The 26202-nt window shown below is 38.1% G+C and overlaps 2 protein-coding genes across 8 annotated transcripts; both read right to left on the reverse strand.

The window, feature by feature from the left end:
• Window positions 1-663: 663 nt before the first annotated feature.
• On the reverse strand, window positions 664-17906 carry tppp (tubulin polymerization promoting protein). 7 transcript variants are annotated; one of them, XM_017309543.2, is made up of 6 exons: window positions 10137-10340; window positions 8740-8790; window positions 6815-6892; window positions 5871-6206; window positions 1044-1197; window positions 664-958 (listed from the first exon to the last, which is right to left on the reverse strand). In XM_017309543.2, exons 1-6 carry the CDS (start codon window positions 10271-10273, stop codon window positions 749-751), a joined length of 966 nt encoding a protein of 321 aa, XP_017165032.2. In that variant the 5' UTR covers window positions 10274-10340; the 3' UTR covers window positions 664-748. The 7 variants fall into 7 exon arrangements, with proteins under 7 accessions (XP_017165032.2, XP_017165034.1, XP_081453677.1 ...); XM_017309545.2 differs by lacking the exon at window positions 10137-10340 and adding an exon at window positions 9947-10103; XM_081597551.1 differs by lacking the exons at window positions 8740-8790; window positions 10137-10340 and adding exons at window positions 6593-6730; window positions 7915-8005.
• Window positions 17770-25540, reverse strand: zdhhc11 (zDHHC palmitoyltransferase 11). Its single transcript, XM_008432551.3, has 11 exons — window positions 25235-25540; window positions 23580-23798; window positions 22722-22900; window positions 21711-21812; window positions 21513-21637; window positions 21275-21430; window positions 21053-21177; window positions 20934-20983; window positions 20792-20846; window positions 20604-20682; window positions 17770-19909 (listed from the first exon to the last, which is right to left on the reverse strand). Exons 1-11 carry the CDS (start codon window positions 25265-25267, stop codon window positions 19770-19772), a joined length of 1263 nt encoding a protein of 420 aa, XP_008430773.2. The 5' UTR covers window positions 25268-25540; the 3' UTR covers window positions 17770-19769.
• Between the last annotated feature and the right edge of the window lie 662 nt (window positions 25541-26202).

The raw sequence follows: 26202 nt of genomic DNA on the forward strand, positions 1-26202 counted from the left end.
GTCTGTCTAATCAGGATAATTGGACCGATGCAATAATTTCCTACAAGATTTTCTTGGAAAAAATATGCACACGATTTAAATGTGTGTTTCCATTATTCAAACGGCTTTAGGAACCTCCGCGTTATTTAGTGAGTCTATGAAAGAAACTTAGAAACTGGACAGCAGGCTTTCTAAACACAGAATTGATAAGTGCAGGTGGGGGGGGAGTGGGGGAAGAACTGAAGATGAAATGAGGGATTAAAGTTCTCGAAACAAACAGCAGTTATATCTGTGTCAAACAGAAAGAGGGCCATTCATCTTTAACCCGACACCATTCTTTCACCAGACAGGGTAATAGAAATATTTCAAAATAAAAAAAGTGCAATTTTTTTTTTTCTTTTAAATCAAACTGTTCTGTTTTTGTTCTTGGCACTCTGTTCATTGTGCTTGTTAAATATTAAGGGGCCCTATCGTAAGAGGCTCTAGCAGTCCCTCTCATTGGTTCTTCTCAGTGTTTGGCAGCAACTCGGTATCAGACAGGAATGTACCAGCTGGTGATGACTTCGTAAAAATACATGTAAACAGTTTTCCAGTTCTCACACAAAGAGAATAGTTTAAAAACCATCTTTCTTTTTTTTTGTTTAAATCTCTTACACACAGACGTACACATAAAAACAAATGGGCTGGCAAATGTATGAGCTTGTATTTTGTGCTTTCTAGGAGTACTCTGTAGAAAATCATCTTAAGCGGTCGAGGAAATGTTTTGCCTTCACATGGGTCGGCCCTCGGTGGGTTTGTTCACTTTCTTTTCGTACGTCCCTCGATGTTTGTATCCCGATACGTATCCCGAAGTGTCGACGAGGTCCACCCGGCCGGCCTTCCCCTTCCCTCGGCCGGTCTCGTCGAAACGCTCCTTGTGCGACCCCGTGAACTTGGTGGTGTCTGTGAGGCGGCTCACCGTGGGCGAGGCCACAGCTCTCTGCGGAGCGGTTTGCACAGCGTTCGAGTCACAATGATGATTGCCGGTGAAACCGACGTGAATTTTGTGACGGATGAAGTCTTACCGTGACTCCAGCGATGACCGGCGCCTTCCCCTCAATCAACTTGAAAACCTCGGCCTCGGCATCCTCTCCAGTCTTTTCTTTGTATTTCTTCCGAGCCAGCTCTCCGAGTGCCACTTTGAATTCTTCGAACACGATGGTTCGACAGGATTTCTTCCTGAAAAGTTGGAGCAGAAGGAGACCAAGTTTAAGTTTGGGGAAGCTATACTTGCAACTATGTGAGCATAAAACCCCAAAATATGACTATGTAAATGACTTCGGTATTTTTGCTTCCAACGAATGAGACGTTCCTGTTATCTTGAAACAAAACGAGAGAAGAAAGGTAGAGTGATATCTCAAATAACATAAACATCTGGTGATGCTCCGACAAAACCGCAGCTTTTAAGGCTTGCTTTATCAACAGGCCTCAGAACAGATTGAAAGGGCTTAATTCAATTTTATTTATTTTTTATCACCTTGCAGGCTCACAACATGAATCATCCTAAGACACTTTAAAGGACAAATGGGTCCATTAAATGTCTAGTTACATTGAAAATCTAAAATAATTAACAGCAATCCTATTAAAATGCATGTAGCTATAATCCATTTCAGACTAGTTAAATGGTGCTTTTTAAATACCGGGACATTTTCTTAAAACTTCAGTGTATTCTATTGGGATTTAAATGCAAAGTATAATATTTAAAAAGATGGGAAAAGACATAAGATTTGATGTTTGCATTAGTTCTCTCTTACTGTACCTCCTTACAGTCCCTTGAACCTGCAGAATACGACCAAGTATCTGTGAAGGTGTTGAATTCCCATGTAACAGATCACACCTTGAAAATATCACAGGCCATCAATCATTGCTGCTCTGAGAGCACTTCAGTTGTTTAACTCGCCTTTTGCCCGTTTCACTGCTACGTTAAAAGCCCTTAGTAACACAAACACAAACAGCCATTGCTGTGGAGATAAATCACCCAAACAACAGCCTATAAAGCCAACGATCTCCCCAGGCAACCATGCTGTCATAGCAACAAACTACAGCAAACAAGAAATGTTTGAGTTTTACTATCAGTTTGACTTTTTCGGTGACCCAGTGGTGGTTTTGTTTTGGAGATCGCTCGGTGGTGAACATCTGATCCTGTGCGTCTGTTTCACGCCGTCTACGGTCAGGGAGGAAGCTGGACTTTCAGCTGCTGCTTCTGCAACACGTCTCTCTCTCTCTTTTCTGTTTCACCAGGCTGACATGCTCAGTTTCTTACAAGAAATGGCAAATGGTTTATATGTATGTGTATGTATGTATATGTGTATATGTATGTATACAGTATATATATGTATGTATATATATATATATATGGAGTAAATGTAAAATATGTATGTATATATTATATATATATAAAAATTCCCTTCTCTCTCTTTCTCTTTCATCCTCTGAGCTCTGGTCCTCTACCAGAGGCCTGGGAGCTTGAGGGTCCTCCTCCAGTATCTTGGCTGTGCCTAGAACTGCACATTTCTGGACTGAGATGTCTGATGTTCCTGGGATCTGTTTTAGCCACTGCTCCAGTTTGTAGGTGACTGCCCTGAGGGCCCCGATGACCACAGGCACCACTATGGTCTTCACCTTCCAGGTCTTTCCCTGTTCCTCTCTGAGGCCCTGGTATTTCTCCAGTTTCTCGTGCTCCTTTTTCCTGATGTTGTAGTCACTTGGTATTGCTACATCCACCACAACGGCTTTCCTCTGTTGTTTATCCACCACCACAATGTCCGGTTGGTTCGCCATTACCATTTTCTGTCTGGTTCTGGAAGTCAGTCCCACAGGATCTTAGCTCGGTTATTCTCCACCACCTTTGGGGGTGTTCCCCACTTTGATCTTGAGTGTAGTACTTGGTTGCTAAATAAGCCACTTGGTTATGTCGTTCCATGTACGCTTTCCCTGCCAGCATCTTGCACCCTGCTGTTATGTGCTGGACTGTCTCAGTGGCCTCCTTGCACAACCTACACGTTGGGTCTTGTCTGGTGTGGTAGATCTGAACCTCTATTGCTCTGGTGTTTAGGGCCTGTTCCTGTGCAGCCAGGATGAGAGCCTCTGTGCTGTCCTTGAGTCCTGCTTTCTCCAGCCATTGGTAGGATTTCCTGATGTCAGCCACTTCAGTTATTTGTCGGTGGTACATCCCATGTAGGGGCTTGTCCTCCCATGATGGTACCTCCAGCACTTCATCCTCTGTTCCCCATTGTATATATATATATATATAGGAGGGGGTACCCAAAAGTTTCCAGAATAACGCTGCTGCATGCACAGTTTTCATAGTACACGATTCTGCTGCTAGTTATTTGTTCATCCACGCCTTCTCAATCAGTGTGCCAAGCGGCGTTGATGTGGAAGGTTTCGTCTACCCGCAGTGAATTTTCTTGGAAGAGCTGTTTTGTCCAGCCGCCGTTTTTCTTCATGGAGAAGTTTTATGAGCAGCGCGCGGCTGTGAAGTTTTGCTTCCTGCTCGGGGAAAAAAGCGGTCGATCATCAATTGACATTTCACCATTTTTAAAGCGGGTGAACCACGAGTAAACTTGACCTTGACACATAGCGTCATCCTTGTAAGTGGTCTTCAACATTTGAACGGTTTCCGATGCTTTTTTCTCGAGAGAAAAAAAAGCAACGGAAAAAAGCATCGGAAACCATTCAAAAAGCCAAGCAGTATCAGGCCCAATAAGGAGTAAATGTAAAATATGAGAAACCCTAGAAAATAAATCCCCTGTCATATGCTGATACTAATTAATTGTGAATTATTTATTTGTCGCCCATGGCTTATGCTATGCTTTTCTGCCCCTGAACTACAGCAGAGACAGACCTTCATTTGCAGCACACTGCCATATTCCCTGAGCCGTACTGCGATTAGCCAATGCGAGTTTAGTTGTGTATGTGTATGAAATAAATAAACTTTTGACGCCCGTTAAAAATACATTTATGGTGTAAAGATCAAGAATGGAGACTCTTCTTCCCCTGCTCAGATATGCCTGGATTAAGAATCTACTCAAAACTTAGCCCCTCTGCTCACCTGGGAGGCTCTGAACTGCACACACATCTCCTGATCATACCTCAGTATTCTTCACAATATACTGTGGGTGGGTGTACCTGATAATACTCAGCATTTGAGATGCAACATTTACATGTAATACCTATTGTATGCAAAAGAGCGCAAATCCACCAAGCCTAAAAATACGTAGAATCTGCTTTTAGTTTCTTGCATTTCTGCAGTGATTCTGCAGAACGTTGTTGGCACATTTCTCAGTATTGGCCAACAGATCAGGGTGTAAACAAAGCTGCACAGTCACCCTCTAGATGCTTTTTGGTGCTTGCCAAGAAAATCATTCCCATGCCAACAGAGAGATGGTGTCCTTGTAGGTGTCTCAAAACAACAAAAATTGCTTTGACTTGATGCAACAGTGAGGAAGGGCAAAGGTTAGGTTTCATGGATATAATGAACATTAATGACTAAAATAAAGTAAGACACAATCAAGCTACATGTCTGACATGTATTCCTTTAATTTCTCAGTAAAAAAGAAAGATTATCCAGGTATATAATGTATACTCAGTCAAATTATGCATTTTAAAAAGCCAGGTGTTTAATTTAGGATTTAGTTTTTAGGATTATGTTTTTTTTTTCCACTGTTGGTTCTGAGAACAGAAATACCAATGTCTTTAGAATTAAAATGAAATACAGTCTATAGTGTGCTGTTTAGTGATACAACTGCACTAGTTAATGCATGTGGTGTCTTGGTATAGTAATATTTAATAATCTGTAATTTTTTTTATTATTATTTAAATGGGCAGTTGCTTTTTATATGAGCAGCATTTGTGTTTGACAGGCTATGCATTGATATTCAGGTACTGCCTGTTATCAATAAGACTGCAATGGGTTTCTAAGTCCTAATTTTTCATTATCACTTTTATTATTATTCTCTCTAATCCCAGAATAATCAGTGTTATTCTGATATTATTCAGAATAATACTATATGTCAGACTTTTAAGTTCATATCATACATTTCTATTAATAACTGTAAACAATACATTTAACTAACATAAAATATAAGAATAATTTTTTTTCTATTTATTTTATTAAGGACCTCCATAGACATCAAAACTGCTAAAAACAAATACATTCTTAAACACCAGCAAAACAAACTTTACAATTAACAAATGCAAACTTTGCAGGATTTAGTTAAATTGTCTGTGCTGTATATGTTTAAATGTAAACCTTATTCTCTAAATTATTTAGCACATACTCTGTTAGCGATAGCATATTTATGGCTAAAGACAAATAAAAAATACCCTGGTAATAACTCAGTTTATCAACACAAATCAGTTATGGGCGCCCTGTGCACTTGATGAAGTTGTGCTGCTAAAACCCTTTTCTTTGGCTGTCAAACGATATTGAGGTCACAATCATTGTTGTAGCGACTCTACATCAGTAAAATCAGACGTTAAAATATGAATCAGCAAAGCCTAAGGAGATAAAAGATGAGCCATGTCTGGCCTTTAGCTCTGGCTGCTTTCTGATGGATAGCTTCATCTGAATTAAACGAACACATGAACAGATGTCATAATTTAGTACCTAATGAAGACCGTGAGCTTTCTTGGTCTATAATAAGCTCACAGTGATTTCATCTTACCTTGATCTGGAGCAATCAGTTCTTCCAAAGCAATTGAATCCAAAAATAAATGCACAAACATGCCTGATGTAGTGTACCTTTTTTTTAGGGTCTGGCATATATAATTGTAGAATAAACGGTCACATTCAAGAGCACTGATAACATTATGTTTTCATTTTAACGTGAGATTTATGGCTTACTTACTTGACTTTGCTGAAAACGATGTCAACATCAGTGAGGGTGACGTTTTTCCCATCGATCACACCGCAGTCTTTACAGAGTTTGGACCAGTTCTTGCCGTGCATCTCCTTGCCGGTAGCGCGAGTGTCACCATGGATGGCAAAGCGTCGAAAGGACTCTTCCAGAGCGGTGATCTCCACTGGTGTGGACGAGCCCATACCTCCATCACTGGTCCCATTAGACTCCGTCGAAAGCCTTTTGGATGTTCGGTCTTTAGAGTGTTCGCTGTGTGGCCGTAGAGGGACGGCGCTCATGTTGGGGTGCTTAGCTGTCTGGACTTTAAAGTCGTCTATGTTGTCTCTGCAGGCGGAAAAAGTATGTTTGGCCACGCTGTAAATATGAGAAGTACGTCTGGAAATCTTTAATTTACATCTACTAAAGTCCCTCTGAAAACAGATCATTGACTTGTTAGATAAAATAAGAACAAACAGTGAATAAAATATGTGATTGGAAAAAAAAATATTTATGGTAATTCTACCTAAGCTTAAACAAGAAAAGTTTGGTCTGATTTAACCACAAACTGTAAGAAATAAAAAGTGTCTTTTTATTCAGTGAATGTAAAGTTCTGGTTTCAACTGTAGGTCTGATCTAATCCATATCTGCATGGCTGTGCGCAAGTCCAAACAGTTCTACGGCGAAAAAAAAAAGAAAAGTAAATCATGCTCTGAGGTCAAGTCACTACTTGCTTTTGGTCTTGTCAATTTGTAAGGTGTTTTCAACATTTTCCTGCTGGGCTGGAAACGTCAGATGTGTTCCCAGACTCACGATGAGCGTACAAATGCCTTATAAGTTCTGGCACCAACATGAAACTCATTAACAAATATCTGTAGAATTTAAGGGCGAATAAGTCAAAAGGAGAAAGTCATTGGAAAATATGTTAGATTAAATAGATGACTACTGAAACTTACTTCTGGTCTCCCATGGTTGAAAAGGAATTTGAGTCCTGTGAAATGCTTGTATTAGATGATTTTTGTGTTCTTCTTGTGCTGTAAAAAAAAAAAAGAAAATATAAGGATAGGGGTGATTTACGATAGTATACAAGTTAAAACAGAGGCCAGAACAGAAAGGAGAATAGACTTAAAAACACAATATTCTTCAGATCTTGTTAATAAAGAAAGCTGAAGACTTTTTTTTCTTGTTTAACAGTTCCTTCAGATGACTGGTCATCCAAGGTTTGTTATTAGAAAAATATCTAACTGTTATGGTGGAAATAGTGTCCACACAGACGTGAGTCAGTCACACTCAGTCATGGCATAAAGGTCCTCTTCATGTCGGTGGCACAGAGCAATCCAATCTGTTACCTCAAAACAACCCCGTGGAGCTTCTTGAGCTTCCTGTGACTACTTTCTCACTGTGAGGTTGTCTCTAAACAAGGAGTTTATATTCTGAGTGGAGAAAATGTTGTGATCTGATTTTCCAACAGGAGGTCTTGTTTTGGAGATATATGAAACTTTGACATTTATGGAATACAAATCCAGTGTCTTGCTTTCTGTGGTAGAGCGGCGATGGCAGTGTAGCATAGGGTGAAGTGTAATTAAAAATCACCAGATACTGCTACAAATGCATTGGGGTGTTGTGCTTAGTAACAATGAAAATGATGACTTCGCATGCATTACAAAATAACACTGGTGAACTCGCTTGGTGAATAATATGGACAAAAACTTATTGATGCCCTTCCAGCTTTTGCTATATTAATCAGGTGCTGTTGTAAACTATCTTGTTGCTATGGTTATGCATCATAACAAATGTGCAGGCTATAAAGGGTAATAGCAAATAACAATCCAGCCTCCAAAAGGCAGATTTTCCACCAGAAATGCGGTAATTAAAATGTCAAAAAAATAAATAAAAAATCGCAATGAAAGTAACAGAGCTACTTCAACGTGCTGTCAATTCCACAAGTAAGAATAAATGCTACACTCAATTATGTACTCTGCTCTACATTTTATCAACCACAGAAAAAACAACAACAATAGATGTTTGAGTGTCATCCAAACACGTAAATACTTACAAAGACGACATTTTTACAAGGTTCAAAGTGTACAAAGTACATACAGAGTACTCGTGAGCAGTTTGCTTCTAACTGCCTAAATTCTTGTTGACAAGGTTACAGAGGAAAAATAAGTAAGAGATAGTTTGCTCCTAAGAGCGCTCACTCGGTCATGTTTCTACAAATACAATATGGCAAAGATCGTTTGTAGTCGAGATGTCACACTCTAATCAAATTTCAAACTCAACGTTTTTTAACGTTGAGTTTAAAAACGTTAAAACTCAACGTTTTAACGTTGCAAAGTATTTAAGCAATACTTTGCATTGCTTTGAATTTGAATTTAGTCATACTTATTTAGCAACTTATTAATATAGCATATTATACTACAAGCTAATTTACAGTATTTGACAGAATGGCATCCCATTCACACAATTAAGTACAATGAAAAATGAACTGAAATGGGTCCAACGTGAGTCCTAACTAGACTCAACTCTCACTACCTGCTTCTGGGGCTGCTATCTGTGTGATTTTATGACAGTGACACCCAAAGTGTTAGCCAGCAAACCATTTGGGCACAATCAGTTTTTAAGAAAAAAGGCCTATTTCTTTTGTACAGCTTGCAAATGTTTTTAGGTTTGCCCGAAGAATTTAAAAGTTTTTGTTGATTAAAATGTCTTTCACTGTGGAGAAGAAAGGCTATATTGGCGGTTATAGTTTTATGTCAGGTGTCTTGCTTTGAGTGCTGTGCTCAGTATGCCTAAACAGCTGTTGTTGAGTCTAACCACAGCTCAGACACTAGTCATTAAATTGCAAAGAGATTCAAAGCAAAGTGGTATGAAACAGAACCTTTTTCTGTGGGTTTTGTCTCCACACGATAGACCGGAGGCTGGAGCTACACTAAAAGATCAGAGACAAACAATGTTAGCATCAGCCTAACTGTTGAGCAAACTGCTCCATATGGAAACTTCATTAGTAAGAACACAATATGCGTTTATTGAACAGTGGAGCTGCAAGTGTCATGCCGGATAAAACTCCAGAAACAGTTGATAGAGCTATAATCATTTTAGATAATGCATTGCCAAAAATAATTGAGGCAAGTTTCTTCGGTCTGTTTTTAAGTTTTAATAGTGTCTCTAATCAGTGATCAGAATGCCACACCAAATTAAGAACTCCCGCTATTTCATGTCTTTAAACCCACAGAGAGGAATATGAAGTACACTGAAGCGCCTTGTTTGAGTCTGACTAAAAGATAAAAATAAACCTGGAAATTATCTATTTTTCTATTGGATTCAAAACTGCTACTTCCATTAAGAAAACCTAAAAAAATAAAATAAAACTAAATTGGTCAAAATAGAATTTTGCAGGTTAGACCAGAAAGAGAACAAGAAGTTAGGACCGGTGAGTAAAAGCCTGATCATGCATCTCAAAATGTACGCAGCTGGGTTTGCAACAAAGTGGAGAGGCTCCATTTTTGGTTATAACAAACAACAAAAACGAGCAGCTTAATATTTTAAGATGTGCAGTTCAAGTTATTACATCATAGTAATGGAAAGAACCAAGCAGTTTGAAAACAACCAAATTTTATGAAGCAACCTCCCAATCTTTTTTTTTTTTTTTGCAACAATCATGATCTTAAAGTGATTCTGATCTGAATATGTAATGAACACCACTGTGCAGAGAAACATCCAAAAATCAAAGTGGAACAAATGTGTTAACTTCAACAGCCTCCAAATAAAGAAGATTACGGTTGACATTGAAATTATTTGTTGCCTAATCAAAGCCTTAGTATAATATTCCTTTTTGGCATTGGTTTGCTTATTTTCTCTATTTTCCTCAGGATGACTTCACACAGTCTGAGCTGAGGGGTTCCTCTCTAAACCTGATTTGCATCTATAAATAAAAGAGCAGCAGCCTCATTCCTCCTTAAGTCAGCTATTAATACTCGTACAAGGTGGTAAAAAGAAACAGTGTGAACGTAATGCAGTCCTGCCTGAAGCACATTTATAGGAAAATATCATAATATTCTAATTGCAGTTGATGGGTTTCTGCTCACCTTTCTGCTGCTCCCATACTCAGCACAGCATCCTTAAAGAAATGAAGGTTTGACCCGAAAGCCACTAAAATAGCGTACTCTCAGTCACCAGTAAAAAATATAAATCCAGCATGCAATCCAGAGAAAGAGCAACTTTCTGTGGATCAAACCATCTGCTCCCCTAAGTCTCTGGTAAAGAGCGTTCACTCACCCCCGAGAGGCCGCGGCAAAAGCGAAGGGCTTTGTCTCCGTGACCAAGTGACCCACAGTCTCAACTGTGACCTCACTAAGTACACTTAAATACTCAGAAAAGTTCCCGTTTTCAACTGCAACACACTGACAGCGCATAATGCCATTATATTAAGCCACTCGTTATAAGAGAAAACAGAAGAGATTATTAATGTGTATGAATAATGGCATTTATAGCTATGGACACTAGGAACCCATTGTCCGGTGCGAGTGGCTGCTCAGTCTGACCCCATGCCCATTTCTGAACACATACGCATGGTGACATCGCAGAGCAACACTATTGACGGCAGAGCTTTCTGTCATATGTCATCCAACACTTGTGCCAAGACAAATGAGATAGAGGTTCCTAAGGCCTCAATGTGACAGCACTGAAACACAGAATAAAATAAAATTCATACAAAGAAACCTAGAAATCCTGATGTAGCTACAAAGCAAACACATTTGGTCAAACTGCAAAGATGTCTTACCAAATTACGTTTACTAGGCAGCTTAAATCCTAATTAATTTTAAAGTCTGATTATTGGGTCTTTAACCCTTATGACACATTATCCCTCTGTCACCATTATACTCCTTTCCTTTCTGCAGGTCTGCCTATGATTTTCAAAAACAGAAAATGACTGGATAGAGTGAGCCAGTATTAAAAAGGTGCTTTGTGAATCAGGATTTAAACATTACATCTGGGCACGGAGCGATTAGAGATTTCCACATTTTACTTTCAATAAAAACACCCCAAGATTGAACATAAATTTGTTTAACTCGATCTACTTGCTTATATATAGAGCACTTTAATTGATCTAAAAAAAAAAAAAAACGAACCTTCTTTCTCCAACTTGGTCTTTCATGACCCACAGAGAGAATCCAGCCTGAACATGAGGATGAAGATGGTAACATGAGTAATAGAGAAAGAGGATGACATCATGTGAGGAAAAATATCAATGTAATAAAGAAACTGTGGTCACAGAGAACGTAAGAGGTATTAGACGAAACCATGAGATCGGTAAATAATTGGGACGTAACCGAGTTGTAGAAAAGAAGCATGCAGTGGCGGGGGCTCCGATAACAATACGAGCAGTTTATTTGTGAACTAGATGTTTTTGGATGATGCCCAGAGGACACAAATACAATTATTAGTTCTGATGTAATCAGGCCACAGGTCAGAATGAATAATCGTGAAGGTGAAGTAAAAACCACAAATATTCTTTAAGGATAATCAGTTTGCAAGTATAAAACACATCCAGGGGTGAAAAATATTTTCCAGCTAAATGTTTAATTCTTACATGCAGCGATGTATGTGGCAGTGGAGAAAAAGGATGAGAGAATATCATGCAACAGTATTATTAAATACCATGTTTATTGCCAGTGTGAGCAAATTGGTGTGCTGTTTTTTTTTCCAGTTAACTAATTTAATCACATATATTAAAGGTTAATTGATTCACATAGATTAGATGCAATGAATGATAATGTTTAAAACCCATCCCTTCAGCTTTAAGGTTTTGCAACCAAGCTGTATAAATAACTTTGACAAAAATGCAGACATAAAGCCATAATAGTACTTATACACCGAATGGGTTTTCAGTCATTGCTCTATTTCCCCTGTGAATCCTCAGAATATATTCATTTTAAATGGGCTTTTCAGGCTGATTTTTCACCAGTCCTTTTATGGTGCACTGATGATAAACCAACATACAAATGCAGTGGTTTTCAAAACAACAGTCGGATAATCCTTCTTCTTGGCAGCGTCGGTAGAGTTCATAGAAAAGCTAAGAAACCAACCATAGAAAGTTGTTTAAATATCCAGCCAGCATTATGACATGATCTCGTTAATGGCTGCAAAAAGCGTACTTTGTTTTAGCACCTTGCTAATATGCCTTTAATATATCAGTGTGAGTGTGGTTCTACAAAATCCACAGAATCAAACTTGCGTTCCAAGTTCATATGTCTAAATAATTATAAACTGTATGTTGTGTCAACTAAAATCGCCTGGACGTTTAATAAAAATGTAGAAACAGACAGAAGTGTTAAAGCTTTTTTTTTTTTTTTAGCAGGCTTAAGAATTTGAAACACAGGAAAGAACAATTTCCTTTGTTTAAAACTTTGAACTTCATAATTCTGTAAATCTGTACTAGGAACAAAATGGCATGAACAGCTTAAAAAAAAAGGAAAAGCCTAAGCCAAAATAAAAAAAAATCTGTCAAATGATTGTATCTTTAAATATTCCAAACTTTCAGAGTCTTCTGAGTTATTCAAGCAGCAGTGAGGCTACAGTTCAAACATTGTGTGTCCACTGAGTTCCATCAGCATTCAATTATTAATTTAGAGTGGATACTAAATTAATATAATTTAGCCTTCAGAGCACATTGTGTGTTTGCATGTGCTGGTCTAACAGTGACTGAAACTCTGGAAAACAAAGAAGCCTTTTCACTCCACTCCTCCAATTTGTTGTCAGTCAATTCAGCTGCCTGAGTGCTCACCCTCCTTAAGCAACACCATTCTGAACACATGAAAGAGTCACCATTAACATTAAGGGCATACAGTCATTTTGAATCATTTAAAAAAAAAAGACATGGCAATTCAACATATCTTTTTGTTTTTTTTTATGGGACCGCATCGTTTCACTCAAACTTGATCAGCACAATGATCATTTTACAACTGTGCCATGTTTTCTGCTCCAATTTGCCCCATACAAATGAGCTGCCATTTGGTTAGAGGCAAATCTCCAGACAAATCTGCGACTGGATGACAGCATGCTTACATACGCTTGCCTTCTGGCCCTCCACTGCACAGATGAATGCTTTAACAATAAACTGACCCAATTTGAACTGCTTCTATTCATAGCAACAATGGGCGTGCCGTAACCAAAAAAAACACACAAAAAAAACACTGAATTTGCTCGAGAAGGTAAACGAAACACACAGACTGAAATGCATCGGTATCAAAGAGAAAAGACTGCGCTGCTAATTTGGCAGATGGTGTTTAGCTCACAAAGTGATGTCACCGTTGTCAAAGTGATGGGTGCGAGTGGTTGAGCAGGAGGACAGTGTACACCTCCGCCAGGGCACCACAGTGAGTGGGCATGCAGAGATCCCATCTGTTTTCTGTCCAGAGCAGCATCCTTCCCAGACAGATGCTCTGGAATGGGACCTTATCAGACGTTCACGGCTGCAAATTGAAACAGGTTTAACTTACAGGACTAAGCCAGATGTGTCCAGGTTTTAACTAGTTATGCTAAACATTTGAGAAGTAAGGATGGGTTGGTATGAACGTATTCCAAAAAATAAATAGAAAAGTTATGGTCTCAAAATCGCAAAAATATTCCTCCATTTATGCTGTTAAAGGTTATTTTTATAAAACGCAAGAGTGACTTGAGTCTTGTCCGGCTATGTGGAGTGAAGTAACACCTCACTACCCCTCCCTTACCTTTTCTGGCACACACTGCAGTTGCTCCTACACAGTGAAATGTTTATAAGGGCATGGAAACTAAAAGAACACCACCCGTTGCTGTTTTTAGGGTATTTCTTGCTTGAAATTACAGTCGACACACAGGCTAGAGCAGCATGTGTGTGTTAAGCCACAAGAGCAGCTAGCCTGGCTAACTCACCAGCTAACATCAGCTTACAAAACTCTCAGTGTCAATCTGTAAAAAGCAGAATGACAAAAAGTCATCATTTTCTGCACAGTAAGCACATTTACTTAAAATAATCTACTAAATCCAAAGTTTTTTTTTCTACATCTACCTTGAATCTTCCAACTTTGTGTGAAAAAGATATGTAAATAATGAAAAGATGACAAATCTTTTCAAACAAGTTTTAGCTGAGACTGACTTTAAATTTATTTTGCATCTAGCACAGTAGTTCTTTCTTTTTCAAAACCTCTTCTGTGTTTATTCTTGCTACATATGTGTTACATATAGAAAAACAGTTGATGATGATGATTTACACATTAAATTAAGATTAAAGGTGGTGGCCAACTACCGGATTTCCTTTATAAACCACAAACTTAGAACAGCACATGCAAAAACTGAATAAAGCAGCATTTACTTCAATGGTTGTAATACTAATATTTTTAACACAGCTTTATTCCATCGGCTACTGTGACCCAGACAGGCACCATTCACTGGACATGTTTTTTTTAAAAACTTTATTTGTATATTTTTTTTCAATTTAACATGCGGAAGTGAAATATAGTCAAATAACATTCACAAAACATAAACAAAGCAAGCGCTTATGCAGACTCTCTCCAAGAAGAAATGATACCCAAGAGACTCACAGGACAAGTTTAACACAGAAAGATCATTGGTGGTGCACTGCCTCCTGCCTTCATTTCCCATGTACATAATTATCAACCTGTCTGTAAATAACCAACCAATGCAAGCGTAAGAATGGGCTAAAGGTTCATAAAATAGAAATATGTCAAAATTGATAAGACTGAAAAAGGACTAACTAACATACAGTAGAAATCTTGGCCCCTTATCAGTTTAGCCATTAATTTCAGCCTCCAGGTTCAACTGATCTAGATGACTCCTAAATGAAGACACCGCAACGGTTGAGATTATCTACTGGAGGTCAGATGTTAGTGGCCTATAACATTTTTAAGGGAGCCTTACTTCAAAAATCATGAACTATTCTTTTAAAGCTTTTTTGTTCCATTATTACTTCACCTTTAAATCCAGAAAAGTGATGTCCTTTGTAATTTGCGCTCCTCTATCCATTTCTCTTGAATGCTTATGTAATCGATGATACAACCAGACTCACTCAGGAGCGGCAAGCATGCTTCAACAAAAGACACAACAATCCCAGCCTCTTTATTAAACAAGGTTTACTTAATCTAAATACAGCCTCCAAGTCAATGCCCAGTTTGACGACAGTCCCCTCTCCGCTCTGCTTCTGCACAGCATGTAAAAGCAAAAAAATAAAAAAATAAAATCATAAAGTTGAGCCCAAAGTCTAAGATTACCAACAATCTGTCTCCAAGTTCTCGTCTCTCCAGTAATCCAAACTGCTTGGCGACTGAAATATCTTGGCAGGCAGAGGGATATAGAGATGTTTTAAACAAACTGCAGCAGTTATTGTTGGCAGCCGCATCCCAAGAAGCACAAGCAGCATATGAGAAAGCACAATGGTTCTGTTGAAATTATTTTATTTTACTAAAAAAAAAAAAATAGAAAAAAAAAAAAAGATGCATGATCAGACACACAAAGGTGTCCCCAACACAGCTAAGATGAAGCAAAGTCTGCTGGGAGAAGCATGACTCAGCTCTAAGTAGAGCCCAGGTTATTTTTGATTAAAGCAGACTGGACGTTAGAAGGTTTTGGCTGCTTAGGAGTTCAAACTCTCCTAATTCCCCCTCCACCTCCAAATAAATATGGATCTACGGTCCCTATTTATTCTGAGAACATTCCCTTGATTCTAGAAAGATGTGTGGGATTTGAGCCATCACCAACAAAAACAAGATAATTTACAGTACACTCTGAGGTTAACTGCTTGTGACAGAGCCCAGAGGCTCTTGAACCAGCGCAACGTTAAGCTGTGCTGAAATCTGGGACAAACTCAAGTCGCCATGTCTTTATTTCAGGCAAGCAGTAAGAAGAAAACAGACTTTTTTACTTTGTAACCAAATCTGGTTACAAATGTCATTAATGAGCTATTAATAGACTATCATTAATTAGCTGTCAAACAGTTTTACAGTATAATGATGTGATCACAGTATGGCGATGGACACGCTTATTGCACTCCTGGTAAAAATGAGAAGAAAGTCTTAAAATAAATAAATCTTTTAGTGAAGTATCATTATCTTATGAATTCAACCTTTTCATTTTGATAGATGCCTCTGGTGAAGAAATAAACAAAATCAATATCGAAAATCATTTGTTTCCACAAACACCACCAGTTATTTTTTCCATGCTCTTCACGTCCCGTTTCAATTAATGCTTCCAGCAATTGCGTATGTAGCGCACTCTGCTGAGTTACACAGCTGTAAACATATCTATGATGTTTGCAGCTATCTGTAAACAACGCAGATATTTAAGAAGAATCAGCTACGGTCCGAACCAAGCTGCCCGCAGCATTTAGTCAGTCCTGAATGAGGCAACAACAGTAATAAACATCATCATCCTGTTTCCATGAAATGTAAATATGATGTGACACAGAGGATCATTGCTCATAGCCACTCTTCAAACTAGGAAGGACAAGAGAACCTGCCACTCAGGTACTGTATGTGTGATCAATCAGAAAGTGGAACGTCTTGTCTGTTCGTATGTATAAATGAGAAAGTTTGACAGCCTGAACTGTGACAAACGGGGTTGGTCGCAATTTATGTTTCCACAGTGAAATATGGAAAAAAAGTGGAATCTTTGGGGATCCTGTGTCTCCATAAGACCCTTTAGGTCCAGAAAAAAAAAGTTTCTTCTGTGCTGCTACTATTGCAAAAATAAGCAAAAAAAAAATTTCCAAGCTATACAAGGATGTCAGATGAGAACAAGATCGAGCTTTTCAGCAACAAACTTCCCAAGTGGGTTTAATGTAAAACTCAGGTTGAATGTGTGTAAAGGCATCTCATGTCTGCTGTGGAGCACAGTGAAGGATTTGTGATCCTGTGGGCCTGTTAAAAAATGAAGGTGTGAGGAACCTTTTTAGGTATATGATATCAGGTGTCACTTGGAATACTATACATTTTAAATAAAATTGTAAATACAGCTGATTATTGCATATTTCTGCAGGATTAATGATTCAAAACGTAAAAACAAATCCACATGGGAGTGCTCCAAAGACCATTAGTTAAAGAGAAGATAGGTTGAGCAAGAACTCAGGATTGTGTTGGATTTAAAGAGACGGTCAAAGATTCTTCTCTCTCATGATGCTTAAAACTTGCACAATTAAATGTTTTAGAAGATTAGGTGCTGTTTAATTGTATACAATATTAAGAACAGAACCAGGAATTGTGCCTCGAAGGACTTCTATGAAAACAATTATGCCTAAACAATACTTTCCTTCTTTTTTTTAGTGAGCTCATGATACTGCTATAAAAGATGGGTATGTTTTACACACTTTTACCAGGGGTCCCTATAAACACAAGAACATCCTGTCCTTCATTCTTCGGGAAGCTAATATAAGAGGGAGGGGAACTTTTTTTTCATGGATAATTATATAACCACCTACACAAAATAGCAGCTTGATGTAAAGGCTACAGCATACCAGCCCCTGTATCATTCAAAAACGTAAATGATGTTTACTAGACTAGAGGACCCTTCACTGTGGCAGAAAGCTCATCATGTTGATATTACTGAATATGGCCGCAGCTGCTGCACTGAAGAGCATCTGAGCGTATTTTCAGAAAGAAACATGTTACATAAATGTGCAAATGTCAGATTCACACAGAGTCCACGTGATCCGTTTGTTATTGTGGGACCACATATAGAAGCTTGCCAATGCAAAAATGAAAAAAAAAATGTACCGAGATGACCTGGCAGCCTTAAAAGAGCTAATTAAAAATCAGTCAAAAGAGACATGCAGGACTCTGCAATCAGCTGTACTTGTATTCGTGCATGAATCATGTAAGCCAAAACGAGACGCATTAGTACAAGTTTCAATCAATCGTACCGTTTCGATCACCCAGTGACGTAATCCTTCAGCGCTCCCTGTCGATTTCAGAAAATCATAATATTGCGCGTCGATCCTCCTCGCAGATCTCCTTCCTCCCCCGCTGCGTGATCTCAAATCTGCCCGACGGTTCAAGCCCCTGCGAGATGCTGAAGAGAAACCAGACCGCTGATTGGCTGCCACCGTGCGCGAGGAGCCGTTGTTGTTGAAATTGTGCTGCTACAGTAAACAGCGGAGCAGCGCTCGTAAACATGAATGGAGGACGTCGTGAAAGAAACAGCTTTATTCAAGCTGTATTTACATTTATTTCTGCTAATATGCAAACAGAGCATTAGGCACACAGCAGTAAATTGGTATTTATCAGAACCCTCGTTGGAGTCGATTTAATTTCTGAACTGTGGGTGACCAAACGGAATTATCTTCAGCGACTGTCTTTATATTTCATCATATTTTTCTTCTATTGGCTGAAGCATTTCTAGACTTGCCCTCTGAACCTTTCTTTCTTGATGTCCAGTGCGCTGAGGTTATTACGCAATCAAAGTATGATGTCCTGGACATGGATGGAGGTTATGTAATCCCTGCTCTCCTTATGGTGAAGCATCTCTTTTTCTTTTTCTTTTTTTCCTGTCCTCACATCAAATGTATATCTTAAAGGCATGCAGCAGGAAGTGGTGAAAACACTTCAGAACGGTGGCATGGTTGATCATGATGAAAGCAGATCGAGCAGACTGTAATCACGGATGACATAATTGGCTGTTCAATCTGATTCAAACGCGCCTCCGTGTGGTCAACGCGCAGATGTGCATGTGGATTTCGATAAAACAAAATAGAGCCGTCCTGTATAGCCCCTCAGTGGGGACATTCAGGTGTACCAGACAAACAATTAGCACACACCAGAGGTAAAAATTACTACATTTAAAAAAAATAAAAAATAAGAATGTGTAATAAAAGCAAAGTTACAGTATAAGAAGATGTTCTTTTAATCTCTGTACAAACAAAGCTTTAAATATTTTAAGAAAAGTTTGAAGGAAAAAAAAAAATCACAGTGCAAAAAATAAAAATAGATGCACGTTAAATCATACAAAATATTCTTTGAAAAGTTAAACAACAAAACAAAACAACCCCTCTACCCCACATCCAATCTGTTTAGCAACTGTGGTTTCAGCTCCAAAACACTCTTCATCGACATACGGGAAAAAAAAATGTGGTGCTTCAGTTTCATGAAGCATATTTTCAAAGTAGAGAAGAATTATTGGCATCCCTAAAATGTAACCCTGTGTGTTTGAAAACACTCAGAAAAGGAATAATTCACCTAACTTTGTGCAAAATATAACTGTCATTAAAAAAAAATGACACAAAACAAGCAGAAGATATCTTATTTCGCTGTTCCTCAAACTAACAGTGGGCTAAGAGATTACCAGAAAAACATTTAGATTTCAATTTTATTGTTCAGGTGGGTTTAGTGTTTACAGTGGAAGAAAAAAACTGCTGGAGAAATTTGGATTGAAGACTGCTGCTTCCAAAAACTTTAACCAATAATTAACTGTTCTTTTGAAAAGATAGCATTTGAAGACTTAGAACTTCTTAAGAACTGAGTGGTTTTGGGTTTCAGCTAAAGAAGTTCTTAAATAATTGATCATCAAGTGACTGAATCTGAAGTGAGGAACTTAAACTGATAAAAAAAAAATAGAAAGGACAAAATATTCCAGTCCTTAATACCAACATAAATATCTCCCAAAAATGCCTTAGACCGAAACGACATAAGAAAATTGATACAAAATATGAGAAGTTCTAATATCAAATCATTGTGATGTGTGCAAAGTCTAACAAAGTCTGCCTCTATAATCTACTTGTCTACCGTGATTACACTAAATCAAACATGTTTCAATTATTTCTTAAAATAACTATCAATTTAGGGTTACAGTGTTAATGTACCAATAATTCTGACCCAAGCAGCAACTTGTTCCTGATGGCATCAGCTCCCATCTCTTTTCAGACGGTCACTGAGATGTAGGATCCTGAGCCATAACTGAGCAGCCCAGAGGGTCCTGTGCCTCAGGAGTTAACTTTTCACTGGTTCCCTGATCTTCCTCATGTCTGTCAGGCTTCGGACTCATGATGACGCTCATTGACATCGACCCTTAATGACAAAGAGAGAGAAAAAAAAAGTAGTAAAATATGTAGAAAAATTCTTATTTTTTTCTACAATATTGTGCTTAATGTAGAATAAACCTTCACACTTAGCAAATAGAAAACAAAGAAATGGCATAGAGATTTAATTAATTTTGCATCAGTGCTTAATGGGAAAACACAGAGCCTTGCAGCTGTATTCACATCTCTTTACTCTGCTACCCTTAATTCAATGTAATGCAACCAACCATCCTCAAAAGACAACTAATTGGTCAACAGAGTCGACTAGAATGTAATTTATTTTCACTACAAATCCAGCTGTTCTGTGAAAGCCTCAGAGGTTTCTGAGAAAATTAGTTGAACAAAAAGCATCATGAAGACCAAAGAACACAGCAGGAGAGCTGAAACACGGTGGTGGCAGTATCATACGCTGGTGATGTTTTTTCTTTTAACACAGATAGGGATAGTAAGAGTTGCTGTGAAGGAAAATGGAGCTAAAAGATATTCAAAGAAGATCTTTACAATTATGAGGCAGGCTCATAACTGCTCAGATTTGTTGGTCTGAGATCACAAATATGATCAATTATATTGAGGTTTGTGGTTGTAATGCTATTTTTAAGCTATGTTTATCATAAGATATGAATATTTTTTGCAAGGCACTGTGCATATACAGTCAATGTAAGTGTGTATATTAAAAAGTATACTTGTTTCATTCTGTGTTGGATTTTCTGTCCCATAATTGAAACTATTCTCTTTTTCTGCAGACTTCTTAAAGTTTTCCAGCTAAGAAAAAGAAGAAGAATTTTAATGCAACACAGCTGAATTTCTTAAAGTGTACATGGACTTTTCTTTTTTTTTTCTCCAAAAAGTAGAAGTGAGTCAATACTGTTACCTCTATACATATAGAGTCTGACAGCCTGCAGGAAAGTTGATTTGTGTTGGCAAATCTGAAGAAATTGCAGGAAAGTTAAAACATTAGCGATCTCTGTAAAAACCATCTGATGGTTCTTTAAAGTGCCGAGATGGATCATTACCCTGGACTCTGTGAAAATGTTTCCTCACAATTATTTGATGCGTCTCGGTTCTATAAAACAAGAGATTTCTTTACAGGAAGGACTGAACACAAATAATTAGCATAAAATAAAGTCCCTACCTCTTGTGAGCATGTATAAGATTTCAAAGAGCAGGCGCTTGCACTTTTAGATTCAGTCTTTTGTCTTCTGTCTTGTTTCTCTCGCTTGTTCTTTACGTGATCATATGTGCTTATTCCTTTGTAAACTGGGAAACCAGTGGGAAAACAGGTGGAGGATGAAACAGTGAGGGCTCTTGACAGGGAGAGGAAGAAGAGATAAAAAGAAAGGACCACTTCTCTTACACAGGTAAAGGTGAAATCCCAGCAAGTGACAGAACAGCAACATGCAGACGACGCAGAGCAGAACCGTTACGAAGGCTAATGTAAGGAGACCAGCTGAACTCGTCTTTACAGGAGCTAATGGCAGGAACACCAGCCACGTTGTATTCCCCAGCATTGCTTCAAAAAGAAGAAGAAAAAGAGAAGTTATAACAACATTTTTAAATCATGGCGTTAACATCATGAAAGACGTCAAACTCACTCCCAAACTGTGGATCAGTCCGTAAAATGTGCGGATCCAGGTAATGTTGAACAAATATGAACAAGATGACAACAGTGAGTATGAAGACTGCTAGGATGGCTGAAATTAGCGCCACAAAGAAGAACCTGAAAGTAGCAAAAACTGAGAGTTTGCTTATGAAGCATGACTGGCTTTATTTTATCCAATTCGTGAACTTACCAGTAGTTCCTCTGACCCACGCAAGTGTTCAACCATTTGCAATGATGATCAAAGCCTTCCACACATTTGTTGCAAATTCCACAATGTTTCACTTTGGGGCCACTAGAAGACAATTAATATATTATACTATATTATTATATATCATTTAATACTTTCTGAAGTGAAAGTTATTATCCAATGTGTAGGGATTTTAATTTGAATGCTTAAGTTTCTCTGTCTAGTGCTTTCACTCCTGCATTTTAACTTTTGTCTCACCAGTGAATTTCTACTAAAAGTCTCCAAATTCAACTGTCCTGGACTGCAACTGGCAAACAGAAGTCCAGAACCGGCCCATGCTGCTGGTCCTGGATGAGTTCAGAGATTTGCTGTTGCTAGCTACAGTCCAAGATGGTCGAGTTGGAGTCTGTCTGCAGAATGAGTGAAACATACTGAGAAAAACTGATGGATACATTTGTCCAAAAACAGTATAAACGTCAGCAAGCAGAATCAAACACACAATGCTGTGCAACGGTATACTCCTTAAACGTTTCCATATTATGTCACGTTACAACCACAAACAATGGTATATATAAAAAACCCAAATGCAAGACATTTATGAAAGCAACTAAAGGTCAGAGCCATCTACTTAAATAAAATTCAATCAATTAGTTTTCACTAATAAACTAGTTAGTGACCAGTGGTTGTCAGCTAATAACCGCAATAGCAGAAAACTGAACTAAAGAGCCCATTTTTAGACCAATGCACAGATGGTTCATATTTGAAAGCTGATAAATGCATCATTCTTATGAGAAAGTATCTAGACAAAACCTACATCAGACTAATAGCTAAATGTCACAGACTTAGCTAGCACTATCTGCTAACTAAATATCAATTCTAAAAGTACTGATGATTTACGAAAAGATTTTGTATAAGATCAAATATCTGTTCGCAATAACTAACGGCAACAGAAATGTAAAGATATGAGATCAATAATGTTGAAACACAGTAGATGCTGCTGACTGGGATACCTACACATTGACATCACAGAGGTAACAGTGAAGGTCCTGGATGACATGTGCTTGTTTTGCCTTGTCAAAAAGAGGCAGAGGAGAGGAATAGTTCTTTTTGGCCCGAACGGTCAGATCTGCTGGATCTATAGTCACAGTAGCAATGTTAGTGAAAAAGTGTAGCAAAAACAACGAGCCAGAAATCTGAGAAAATAACAGTTACGGAAGATAGCAGCGATGTCTGAGAATTGCAGCAGAATATGCAAGAAACCAAAATCCACAAAGTTTCAAAAATATTAAATTTTGAAGTTCACCATGAATTTTCTACAGGAGGCAGAGACGGGAGAAATGCCACAAGGTGGGAGAAATAGACATGATGTGTTTGTTTGGAACAGTTTTTTCATTGATTATACATTACAGCCATTAAGACTAAATGCAAGCGTTTGGAGTTATTTTTATTCTTTTAATTGTTTTTTTATATATATATCTAAAGTCTGAGCTTGCAAAGTTGGATACAGCTTTTAAAAAAAAATGGAACAAATAACTGCACACTTTATGTTTGGGGGGGAAAAAATATCTGTGAAAATCCGCTGTTCTTTGGTTTCAGATGCTCGAGTAAAATTATCTAGTGTGTTGACATCATGCAGTGTTCATCATGTAACAAAAAGACCACTGAACATACTGATCCAGTCTAACAAGGAGCACAGAAAAGGAGACAGAGTAATGTGTTGTATGACTGGAGGCCATACAAGCAGGCTACACAATAAAACCCTTGTTTTGTTTTTCCATAGCAGTCCAAACAAACTCTTAGCTGAGTCCAACGTTTGTTGATTATTCAAATATTAAAAGAGACCCACAGCTGCAGCGACAGCTTTAAGGATACAGCATAGCTCATGGCATTCCATGGCCGAGGCAGGAGGGGGATGAAGATCCCAAAGGAGACTACGGCGAGGTAGATGTACACCACCCACCCGACCACTTGAAGGGGCTGAGGGGGCCACGACCATCCGTTGATCCTTGGGGTCCTGAAGGGGACCAGCTCACTTTTGCTGCTGCCACGAGTGGGAACTGTGCGTCTAAACCTGCGACCGAAGCAGTTCATCTGGACAGTGACAGAGGAGAATAAGGGCAGACTTTTAGTGTATATGCACGTTCTCCACCTGTTAGAGTGTAGGAACATTTGCTGGGGAAATGAGTTAGGAAAATGAGCTGCTGATAATGAGGGCGAATGTTCAACTGGTGACCAATGGAGACTAGTACATTTCACAACTACAAAAACGGAGCAGAGACCAGTCTATATTTAGCTTATATGGTAAGAAAAATAATTGGAAGATTAACTCAATTTAAATTTTTTTTATATCTTTAGCAATTGTGTATATTCTTTCACAAACAATATGAACACTGAAAATAAAATTTCTGATTTTTTAAATATATATATATATATATATATATATATATATATATATATATATATATATATATATATATATATATATTATTTTAAACAACAATAAACATTTCTGCTGTGCTTTTGGGCTTGTCACACCACAAGAGGCAAACGATTCCAGCTAATTGGCTCTATTGATAGGAAGGAGAAGCACCAAAATGTCAAGTGTTCCCAAAAGGAAGAGCTTCCAAGATTTCAGAACAAAGCCACCTACCTGTGTAAACATCACACAGGTCAGGTAACCTTTAACAGAGTGACAAAGATTCCAGCCTCATTTGTTGTGCTATTTTCAGTCTTCCTGTTTGATGTTTTAAGTCTCCATCTTGCGCTCTTGCAGCTTGAAAGATTACAGGCATATCACAGAAAACAGCTTCCATTTAAATAATTTTTCTTTTAATCGCTTTCTCTGTGCCTTTGTATAAACACTTTATACATACAGTACTAAAAACTAACTTTGGAACTTCATCGCTCAGTAACTGTGTCCATTGAGTGCTGCAAGAAGAGCCTGGTATCACTTCATATAATGTGTTAATTGACGGGAAAAAGATAGGATTTCTAGAGACCAGGCCCTTGTTGGAGCAGCAAAGAGAAATTCTGCCAATTCAATGGTATTCCAAAACTAATTTACGAGGAGTCATTTGGTACATCGCAGCCTTATTTTCTTGTCAGAATATCTTTGTCAGTTTGTTCACATCGAGAACTAAACGTAGTCTGCATTTAAAATAAAATAAAAAAAGTTAATTCATCCATTTACGAAAGTAACAGAATCCAGCCTGCACGTATTTAGCAGGATATTTGAAGAAAGTCCTCAGGAAACAGCTGTTCAAAAGAGGAAAAGAGTCTACCACGGTTCAACATCCCCCTTTCAAATTTCGCACGTGGTTTTACTTCAAAATCCCAGTTTTTAACTATAATATCCTATATAATACATAAATATCCCAACCAGATATTTTTACTTTGTATCGTCTTCACATTGTGTGAAGGTTTTTCCTGCCTCTTTGTTTGGCATTAGTGTTTGAAACACAAACAACCTCCAAAATTAACAGAACAGGTAATTGTTTCTTAAATTGAAACCAAAATGTATTACTCACCTCTTTCACGCGAAAGCCACAATAAACAGTCATTTCTTTCCAAACCCAAACGGAGATTTCCACCGCATAATATCCATTAGTGTTTTTTCGGCACTGCAGGTGCGTCACATAAATGGCTTACTGTCAAATAGTGTGATATCACACAGCATCAGCTAGAGATGTTTTTTTCTTTTTTTTAAAACTGTCTGAATTCAGGAGAAATGTTTCATGCCCTTGTTTAGTGAAGGACGAGCAACGAGAAGTTAAATCAACTCACTCAGCAGGTCTCAGAAACGCTATGGTAACTGTTCACCGGCGCGCATGCGCGGGGCGGCTCTCTTCCTTTTTTTTTCAGTATCTTCTACAAACTTCTTCATTTCAGTCATTCTCTGAGCAAAACAGCTAACATGCCTTTCAGAAAAATATTTATGGATTTTTACTTATGCTTTAGTGTTCACATGTGAGGATAATGAAACTGCAGACATACATGAGACTTTATAGTTGAAGCTCTCCTATCATTTCAGTGAAATCTCCTCTATAAGAAGACATGCAAATGTGTAATAGAAACGGTTTTACACTTTCACTTCCTTAAAAGACTTACACAACACAAGTAAAATATTATTTGAAAACCTTCAGAAATGATGAGAAGGCATCATTTGTGCATTTCAATATACCGCTCTTGTTTCTTTCAAGCCTTTCAGTCTCCTTTGACTGCATACTATGAATATTAAACACTCACTGCATTTAAAACAACTTCCACACAAGAAAAATGCACAGAAACAGTTTATGAACAACACATACTTAGGAATGCAGGTACAGGTATTTATTCTTGAAGGGTTGCCTTAATGCAAAAAAAACCCAAACAAATAAAATATGGTCTGTACACCAATTTTCAGTCTTTAACCAAATGTGAGGATCCTGCTGTGTCATCCGTGTTCAGTCATCAGCAAACTGGTGCGCTTGTCTTCACAGATTGTCTGTGCATGAGC

Source organism: Poecilia reticulata, chromosome 16 (genome assembly GCF_904066995.2).
Source record: "Poecilia reticulata chromosome 16, P_reticulata-male-v2, whole genome shotgun sequence".
Lineage (NCBI taxonomy): Eukaryota > Metazoa > Chordata > Actinopteri > Cyprinodontiformes > Poeciliidae > Poecilia > Poecilia reticulata.

Bases quoted from the DNA above. Each gene is read 5' to 3' on its own strand.
- tppp (XM_017309543.2), bottom strand. From the start codon at position 10,273: ATGCGCTGTCAGTGTGTTGCAGTTGAAAACGGGAACTTTTCTGAGTAT. The intron at 8,791-10,136 runs GTGAGTGAACGC...CTGATCTTTTAG, and splicing joins TTTGCCGCGGCCTCTCGGGG to TGTAGCTCCAGCCTCCGGTC. The intron at 6,893-8,739 runs GTTCTGTTTCAT...TTTTTTTTACAG, and splicing joins GACAAAACCCACAGAAAAAG to CACAAGAAGAACACAAAAAT.
- zdhhc11 (XM_008432551.3), bottom strand. From the start codon at position 25,267: ATGACTGTTTATTGTGGCTTTCGCGTGAAAGAG. The intron at 21,178-21,274 runs GTAAGAGAAGTG...CTGGTTTCCCAG, and splicing joins GGGATTTCACCTTTACCTGT to TTTACAAAGGAATAAGCACA. The intron at 20,847-20,933 runs GTAATGATCCAT...CAATTTCTTCAG, and splicing joins ACATTTTCACAGAGTCCAGG to ATTTGCCAACACAAATCAAC.